The sequence below is a fragment of the Mercenaria mercenaria genome, chromosome 1, assembly GCF_021730395.1.
Source record: "Mercenaria mercenaria strain notata chromosome 1, MADL_Memer_1, whole genome shotgun sequence".
NCBI lineage: Eukaryota > Metazoa > Mollusca > Bivalvia > Venerida > Veneridae > Mercenaria > Mercenaria mercenaria.
Genome location: NC_069361.1, coordinates 13,602,118 through 13,612,146, shown reverse-complemented (window position 1 = coordinate 13,612,146; position 10,029 = coordinate 13,602,118). Strand labels below are relative to the sequence as shown.

General features: G+C 35.8%; 1 protein-coding gene across 1 annotated transcript; it reads left to right on the top strand.

Annotated features, from left to right (window-relative positions):
- Positions 1-7,339: 7,339 nt before the first annotated feature.
- On the top strand, positions 7,340-8,844 carry LOC123524372 (DNA ligase 1-like). Its single transcript, XM_053540992.1, has 3 exons — positions 7,340-7,369; positions 8,169-8,298; positions 8,438-8,844. The coding sequence occupies exons 1-3, from the start codon at positions 7,340-7,342 to the stop codon at positions 8,842-8,844; spliced, it is 567 nt and encodes a 188-aa protein (XP_053396967.1).
- The last annotated feature ends 1,185 nt before the right edge of the window (positions 8,845-10,029 follow it).

Genomic DNA, 10,029 nt, shown 5'->3' with positions numbered 1-10,029 from the left:
CATTTGTAATACTTTACATGTTGTTTGATATATGTTGTTAAAAATATATGATTATGTCGTATAAATGTTAAAAATGTCAATAAATGGACTGTTATTAAGCAATTCCAAAAAAGAAAATTTTATCCGTACAACACAGTCACACGCAGTGGCGTTCTAGGAGATTCATATATATTTAAACATGAAAGGGGCATATATTTTGGTACTCTTGCTAAAAATAATTTACATTTGTTTTTAAAGATGAATATTCTGACATTTGTTTTCCACTCATAAATGTTGTTCCGTACCAGTGCAACGTCATGTGAAATTTCTCTGTGCTAAACAAAGTTTGGATAATATTTAAATTACATGAACACTAAAAGTTTCGTTCCAAGAACGCAGCCTCCCCGAACCGTAACCCACAGCTGTGCATGCATGGACGCGAACACAACCAACACTAACTCACATAAAAACTCACGTACACACGCACACATAAATTCGGTTAGGCTCATTCACGCACGCACGGACTAAGACCCACACATCCACATCCACATGCAAAGCAAAACATACAGACAGAAAGAATGAATAAATAAAGAAAGACAGTGGTGCATCGCCTCGGAACGGTCAGTGATTTATGTGCGCACCTAAACTGACTCTTACATCTCACCATATTCCAAAGTCATAGGACAGTGTAAATAAAAGTTATCCCCGCTATGTATCCTAAACACGCGTAATGGCAATAGAAGGCACGTCACGTGAAAAATGTGGCCGATTGATTAAGATCGCTGACTTCAAATTACTTGCCTCTCAGCGCTGCAGGTTCGAGACCTCGCTTGGAGTGAAGAATTATAAATTTCACGAGAGGAAGTCATCTAGCTGACTTACGGAATGTCGATGGTTCTACTCAGGTGCCCGCTCGTGCCCAAAGGGGTACGCGGGGTCTTCCTTCACCATAAAAAGCTGAAAAGTCTATATGAGTTAATTGTGTCGGTGTGACGTTAAACTCAATAAAATTGAAAATTAGGAACAGAACGAATGTTTTGTATCTATACCTTTGCAGAAGACAGTATCCAGAGAAACACTATTAAGGGCTCTACGAAACAGGACAGAAGACAGATACCAGAAAAGCTCAGTCCTGTGGAGTTTAAGAACTGCTTGTCGTAGAGTACTTCTCCTGTTTCGTCAAACACAAAGAGGGAAGCGCAGCGTCCAGCTGTTAAAGGGTTGAATACCAAACACACGTTATGTATGGTGCCTGATTTCTGCCGTTTCGTCGACAAAAAACCGTATTTCTCATATTGGCGCCCTAATTTGTCGTTTTGGTGTGTTGGCGTTTTGGTGTGTTGATAAATTAGCGCGCTGATACGACAAATACAGTTTCTGTTGTATTTTGCGCGTTAGTTGTCATTTTGGCGTGTTGGCGCTCTTCAGACGCGTCAACACGCCAGAACAAAATGACAGAAATCAGTCACCATGATTATGCCTCAAAACAGTTGTGTCATAATCCATTCTTAATACATCGTTTTAAAAGATGGAAAATTGCCATGAGCCAAAATTTTACGAAGTTTGTAAACAACATCCCCATAAAATAGATTTTGATATGCCTTCTCTCAGAACTCTCAGAAGTGTCTTTAAAGTACTATTAACCAAAACTGGAAAAACATTACGATATTGAAATTGAAATATTAACAAAACATATGCGTAAATCTTTTCGGACGGAGGAACATAGACATTACAAATTTTTAAAAATTCCTTTTTTTTTCAAACATGCGTATCATGAACTGGATCAATTGTCGTTGTTCTCAATTCACTCAAATCTGTAAGGAAATTATTTGGATGAATGGAACATGATCAAGCATTAGAATAGCAACACCACTTTACGTCCCTTAGCCCTGGCTTCAGCGTAGCTCTGTTATAGAATAGCTATATTTATATTTAGCATCCAACCCTCAAATCCCTCCAGGATCTGCTTAGGCGGAATCAAATAATAGAGATGAATTAAATGGACTCCCAAACGACAAGAAATTATAACAACACCGAGTCCAAGTACGGGTAGACTTTGTACAGTCGCCACACGACACTTAACGACTGTTGTTGTGATTGTAAATAAAAGAAACTATAATAATAGCAGACTGGGTGTAACTCGAGAATGCTTGGTCAAACGGTCATCAAACTAGATGATTGCCATTGGTCAGTAGATGACCATTGGTGTTTGTAGAGTGCACTTAAGATTATTTATTATATACCAAATTACCTTCCACAGACCACTACTGAGACTTATGCTTTTAAAAAAGAGATTGCCGGAGGTGAAATAGTTATTACAAATATTGCGGCGCCTATAGAAATTTCCCTAACACATTATAGCTTTAATACTTTTTACTATAAAACAGGTCACATTTACATTACCATCCAGACACACTCCTTCACGGTCTGTGTTTTCCAATTATCTTTTAATAGCAATTAAGAACAATAAATACAAACACAACACTGAAAATGCTGTAATTCCACAGTCCCGTCAACATTTGCTAACCAATACAATACATATAGAAAAACAAGGACAGAGATCCATCTGGAATAACCACGTCTCCCCGAAAGAAGCCATACACCGGTGTGTATATGGATGTGTAAATAATTGACATTTGCACAAAATACATAGACCTTAACACTGATACATGATACAAACACAGAAAAACAAATGAATTAAGTATTGTCATGCAATGCAAAATCCCCTAGTGGAAGGTGACATTTGGCCAGTTTTTCAACTATTAAGTAAAGACTTAAGCTCCGACTTAAGCCGTGTCGGATATATTTACAACGCTTAAGTCAGCACGTGAATAACGGGGCTCGACAAAAGTTAAACCTTCGATTGGATTTTTCTACTTTGAGCGGTGTCAGCAATGGCTTATCTTTCTATTGTTATTTTAAACCTGGGGCATAGGTGGTTTAAGAAAAGATGGAGGCGGAATATTTAGACATGGACTTAAATTTCCAGCATGAAGTTAAAGCAGAAATGTTGAGGAGGGAGGGAATGATACGGGGCTGAGCAAACCATTTCGTTATGTACGACGATTTGGACTTTTGGATAGATTTCGTCTCAGTAAAGCTAGTATTAGAGATGTTTTACTTTATACAAAAAACTTAAACCAACGGCGACACCGACCCCAATGCTGACGCTGGGGCGTGTGCAAAAGCTTTATTTTTTATTCGAAAAGTCGAGCTAAAAATGTAACAGATTCAACTCTTCAATTTTAACTTTACTAAATTTGCTACGTTTGTACACGTTTCAAAATATATGTGCTAGCATAAATATATAAGTGCCTGTAATTAATAATAATTACATGTAACGCAAAAAAACTGTAGTTGAACATATTTATGTAATGGATACGCACGTCTACATATACATGTCTCCTTTCAATGACGTGTGGATTTTGAAATTCATGCATTTGCAAGTGCAGTTTGAGTACCTATACTATTAATTTAAATTTACAAATGCATTCCTAATTACAAGTGCATATTGCACGTGTTTTATACATGAAAGGTGGACCATTTAGGAATAATGAAAACAATAAGACAATGAGCAAACATAGGAATGCTTGTAGTCTCACCTTGAATTAAATTCACCTTTTCCCAGCATTTTTTTATTCATTAGACGGGCGCTAGTGCATTTGTGTTTTAATGTGTCTTTGTATTTTTCTATGATTTCTATGAGAATTTCTTTTTCGAAAGTAGTAAATCACCAAAGTAACACGTTTTATATATGTAAAAATACAGCGAAACGGTCCGATGACTGTATCTACATGTTCATAGTGTGTGACTAAGGCTTAGCTAATACATCGCAAATTTACCCGCCGAGTATTAGTAAAAATCCGTTAGAAAACAAGGTTGAGCGATGGCTGAACTAATACTGGTTTGAGCCTTTCTTAGTGCTAAGGTTGAAAAACTGGCCATATGATTATCTCAACTGCAGTATAACCTAATGATCGGATATCTGTCAATGGTATATCCATTGTACAATAGTGTGCTACATATATACCTATGTGTATAATATGTTTTAACATACAATGTTTGGATTAAAATCTGCATATATATAAATCTACAGTAGTTAGGGTCTGGGTATTGCGCACGACAAGTCCTTGATTATGGGGTACTTCTGTGCCAAGTAATGTTAAAACCTTTAATGGATGACAAAGTTAAGGAAAAGGGGCCTTTGATCTTCACGTGTGACATTCACCTTTGCACTAGCGGCCTGGGGGAGGGGGTGGGGGAGGTGCACAAGACATGTCCTCTTATTATGGGGAACATTTGTTCCAAGAAATATTAAAATCCCTTGATGAATAACAGAGTTATGGGACGGACAAGAAAAATAAACCTACTGCACTTTGAGCTCAAAGAGTGACCATGTCCTCTGAGCTAGGGATCTGAGTGTTGCGTATGAAACATCGTCTCGTTTTTTGGAACAATTATGTCAAGTAATATAAAAATCTCTTCATGGTTGACAGATTTATAGACTGAACAGGAAATAGACCTAGTGATATTTGACCTCTAGAGCTAGGGATCTGTGTGTTGTGCATGACGCATCGTCTCATTATGGGGAACATTTATGTCAAGTAATATATTAAAATCCCTTGATGTATGATTAGTTATAAACTAGACAGGGAAAATAACTAGTGATATTTGACCTCAAAGTGTGACCTTGACCTTTGAGTTGGGGATCTGGTTGTCAAACATGACACGTTGTCTCATTAAAGGCAACATTTGCGCTCAGTAATATTGAAATCCTTTTATAGATGACAAAGATATAGACCCGACAGGAAAAACCCTATTGACATTTGACCTCCAAGTGTGATCTGGAAATTTTATAAAGGGATTGTCTGATTATGGGGAATATTTGTGTCAAGTGAGATTGTATTCCTGCAATGGATGGCAGAGTTCTGGACCGGACACGAAACAGATCCTGTTAATGCCACCTTTGACCTTGACCTTTAAACTAGGGGTCTGAAGGTTTCGCATGACACATCTTATTATTGGGAAAGATTTTGCCGAAAAATATAAAACCCCTTTGATGGATTGCTGAGTTACATAACGGACAGAAAAAAACCCGTCCTGTTGACATTTAGCCTTCAAGTGTGACCGTGACTTCTCAGCTAGGGATCCGCGTAATGCGTGTGAAACGCCGTCTTTTGGGGAACTTTTGAGCCAAGTAATATTAAAATACCTTGATGAATGACTAGAGTTGTGGACTGGACACGAAATTGTGGACGCGCGGACGACCGGAATGACGAATCGACGGTAAACGCGCAATCCTATAGTTCCTAAACTGGTTTTCGACCAGTAGTGGATTAATAACGTATTGCATAAAATCATTGCATATTATTCATACAAGGTAGAAAATCGCCTCTGATGGAATGTAATATATATTCATCAAGGTATTTATAGACCATTACAGATTTATAAAGCTGTCCTGAAAAAAAAAAAAACACCACTTAGTGTATTACAATTATACTCGACATTGTGACATGTGAAAGTAACAAACATTTAGTGGTCACATAAATAGCATCGACTTTGGTGGGACAGTATACTGCAGGGTTATTATAAAATGCTAAAAACTTGTGTGCAAATGTTGAGTTCCTTGGGGCTAGAGGTCACGGACGGCAGCATGAACAGGCTCAATCAAACTGAGCTTTTTTGTCTTGATGACGATGTACTATGTACAAGTCTAATAAAATATATGTTCTGTTCTTGTTATGCTCCTGTGGAATTTACACTTTTGCTTTTATAATATATCACAGAGGAAGTTAAATCGATACCCGAGTATCCATTAGATATTAAACATAAAACGAGTCAAAGATTTGTCAGAGCACAATATTGATACAGATACCTCTTAATCTGAGGCGAGAAATATGTATATTTATATAAATGGAAATAAGACGCTCATCCCCGAAAATAGCAAACAGAGGTAAAGTAAACTGCATATTGATTAAATCATTGAAGAATGTTATGGTATATATTAACATATACATAACCTGTCAAAAGATGTATCTTTAGCTTTATCATTTAAAATTCATGTCTATGCTTACTTTATTATTAAAATGTTCAATAAAATATATTCAGCTTCATATTTGTGACATAACCAAATTTTTTTTTTTCTGACATGTTTTATTTTTAAAGCAGTTTGTGACAGTTACTTTGAGTCAGTGCTCAGTGTTGCTTTTATTAATGATTACTAATTATATATTTTCAGCATGAAAAATATTTAAACATGATCTGTCTCACGAGAAGTGTATTTAATCCAGGCTCATTTCAAATACAGTCGAATACCGATACCTCGATATTCAAGGGACTGAAAAAATTGCATCGACGTATCCGAAGTTCGACGTAACGATATTGACTATCTGGGACTACTTTGTACTTGTGTCAGACGTCTATATTGTCATTATATCCAATGCTTTTTTAAAATAACATAAAATATAAATACAGTTTTAATTTTATTTACAAATAAAACATCTTAATTAAATACATACATACAACTTTTTATTTTTAAAAATTTGCATTTAAACATTAGCATTTTTATTCCTTCCCTTAACAAGCCTGAATGCAGCAGTAATGTTCCTAGTTGAGTAGTCATTTTGGCAGTGCTTCGATAGCGAAAATTTGCCAGTTAAATATGCATATTGTTACTCAATATCCTAAATGGCAGATTTTTACTCCGTCAAACAGAAAATATTTCATCCAAATTAGTTGTTACATCGGAAAACAGCTTTCCTGCTTGCATGGTGTTTTAAAAGAGTAATTATTGGGAATTAAATGCAAACTTGCTGACATTTAAATTGGATTAAAGATTAAATAACAAACAAAACAAACGCATAAACTATCTTGAATATGATTAATACATCGCCGGACAACAATAGGTTGATTTTCACACATTACAAAAAATACGGATATTTTTGACAAGCTGTGATATCGACGAAACCAGGTGTAAAAACAGTACAGGTAAGTTGACGGGACTGAAAAATCTCATCGAGCTAAACAAAATATCGAGCTAAGCATATCGAGGTAACGATAAATAATTACATTAAGATAAATAGGGGAAAATCGGGACCGACTCAAACACATCGTGCTAACCGGATTATCGAGTTAACCGATATCGAGGTAACGATATTCAGCTGTATAAAGAAAAACGATGGTGAATGTAAAACATGATGAAGCATGAAGCGAAAATGAAACAGTCTCAGGACAGCTATTAAGAATGTTTTATGACAATCTGGGCTTTGAAAATGCTATAAGCCGATGGGAAAAGAAGCTCAAGTAGCAGTAAATTTTTTAAGACTGGACTTTACAACATCCGCAGCCTTTGACTACTGTTATGTGTATAGAAACAAAGAGAAAGTGTCAGGTAATTATTTAGATAATCACCAATAATGAGTTGGTACATAGGTAAGGTACCCAAACCTTCTTCCTTTTTTTTAAATAATATTCTGATTTTAAAACATTTATTTTGGCAATCAACGCAATATCAACATCCTAAAGTTCCTCAGGAAAATTTACTTGTCAACAGAAGTTAAATAAATCATGTTTTAATTAATTGCTAAAAGCATATGCAAGTTTGAAAATGAAAGTTATATATACTTTGACGATGATCGGTATGCACGTTGTCTTATTGTAAAATCATTAAACCAGCCTGTCGTCTCTTTTGTGGTATCAGGTGTTCTTGCAATTCTTCAGTAATGAAGATCTTGTTGTTGACGATTTCTGAGTCGAACTGTTGTAGTGAATAATAAAGTGTAAAAATGCACTTTTCAATTAAGTGTAGTAATATTACAAATGTTCATGACGCCAGTCACCGGTGTATATTTAAGAGCCTTTTATACAACCAGGGAATCAGAAAATATACTTAATGTAGAAATAAGGGTTTACACACAATAATTCGTACACTAATCAATCTGCAATGAGATCTTTTGGAAGCATAGAACACAACCAAGCAAATAAGTAGCAAACTTAGACTGATCAAGTCTATTTATTAAATGTGCATCACCCTACTGGATTCAGCTGGCCTCTATGGTGGTATAGGTCGAAAAAGAAAGTCATTTAGAAACAGGTCTTAGTCCTGAAGAAATCCATCTTGAAGATACGTTGAACCAATATCGAAAGCTCGATAAAGAAATAATTGATGATGTTGTCGTTTTTGATAATAGAACAGAGAGTCACAGAGGAAAGAATCAGAAGACAGGAAGAAGAAGAAAAAGAAGAAAGAAAAGATGAGACGTGATAAAGAAAAGAAGACAAATGATAAAACTAGAAAAGAACACGAGATACTGGATGAGGGCAACTACTTACAAACTATTACGATGACACATGTGGCAACCCATATGAAACACTAAATGAAAAAAACAACAACAAAAAACAAATGAAAGAAACGAATACATACAGATAGAAAGAAATTTACAATCCAAAATTACACAAGGAAACTCCAATCCTGAGAACACAGGAAACCCATATCCTATCTTTTGTGAAACGTCAACTGATAATGTTGACATTATTGATGAAGAAACAAACACTGGCAGACAAAAAGGAAAAAGAAATGATTATAACAAAAGTGAGGAGAATAAGAACAAGAAGAGAAAGAGAGAAACATGTGAGAAGACAGAAGACGCAGATGAAGAAACTCATTCAGAAACAGGCCTTAGACCTGAAGAAATCGATCTTGACGACACGTTGAACCAATATCAAGAGCCCGATAAAGAAATATTTAATGACGCTGACGTATTTGATGATAGAACAGAGAGTCACAGAGGAAAGAATCTGGAAGACGAGAAGAAAAAGAAAGAAAAGATGATACGTGATAAAGAAAAGAAGAGGAAGATAAAATGAGAGAAAAACATGATGTACTGGATGTAGCGAACTTCTTAGAAACAGACCTTAGGCACGAAAACGACTATTATGATGACACATCCGACCCGCATCGAACACTTAATGAGAATAAAATAAAACGTAATAATACTGAAAAGATGGATAAAGAAACGGACAATAACACCGGAGTGATTGAAAGTGATTCGAGGGAAAAGAAAAAAGAAAAGAAGACGAAGGATAAAACGAATGAAGAACATGGTTTCTTTGATGCAGACAACCCTGTAGAACCAGAGCTTGGACAAAATGAAAGTTTTCAAGACCACACGTAGAACTCATACCCTTACATTGAAGAAATGATGAATAGTATTAAGAGCACAGACAAAGGAGCAAACAGGAACCCACAGACAGAAAACAAAAGCAAGAGTAGAAAGAAAAGTAAAAAGCAAATTAAGAAAAAAGAAAAAAAGTAAGCGATTTGCATGAACTTGGACATGACGATAAGCATTTAGACCAAGGAGGTAGACAAGACGATGAAGAAACGGTATAAGATGCAAACATAACACCCAGTAAAAAACAGAAAACAGATAAAGAATTTGAAAAAGACTTCCATCTTAAATCAGAATTATGTAATGATGAGCAAAACAATAACAAACCCGGGCATTTCAATTTCCAACTAAACCGAGACATCTGGAAAGATATAGGCCCAGAAATAAAAACTGTGGTGGGAAAGGAAAATTAATAATAAGAATGAAACCTAAATGGACGGAAGTGTTTTCTGTGGAAATAAGCAAATTGCACCTGGTTGCGTGCTGTCGTTTAAAGGTCACCATATAAAGAGTCTTAGCAGTAGGAAAATGCCAGCTATCTTTCTTAACGCCGTGGCAGTTTGCACAGGCATTTCTTTCACTCAAATATTCAGTTTTTCTATACATGATGAACTGGAAGCAGATGATCTTGTAACTGTTTGGTGTAAAGTTTCAGTGAATGTTCAACATTCAAACGAAGATGTAAATAGAAGAAACTTATCAGGCGATAAAAGACAACAGCTCTAAGATAAACTCTTGAAAACAACAGCATTGGACACATTCAACGACAACGTTTTAAATGTTCACAAATCTGAAGTTATATGCGGAAACTACACCTCGGATTCATCATTGACCGTCATTAGAAAGGTGGTATCTGATTGCATGAAAAATGAACACTTAC

What these genes read in the sequence shown, in the direction of transcription:
- LOC123524372 (XM_053540992.1), top strand. Translation starts at nt 7,340, where the DNA reads ATGTGTATAGAAACAAAGAGAAAGTGTCAG. An exon ending in AAACAAAGAGAAAGTGTCAG is followed by an intron (nt 7,370 to 8,168) that starts GTAATTATTTAG and finishes TTTTGATAATAG; the next exon opens with AACAGAGAGTCACAGAGGAA. An exon ending in ACACGAGATACTGGATGAGG is followed by an intron (nt 8,299 to 8,437) that starts GCAACTACTTAC and finishes AAATTACACAAG; the next exon opens with GAAACTCCAATCCTGAGAAC.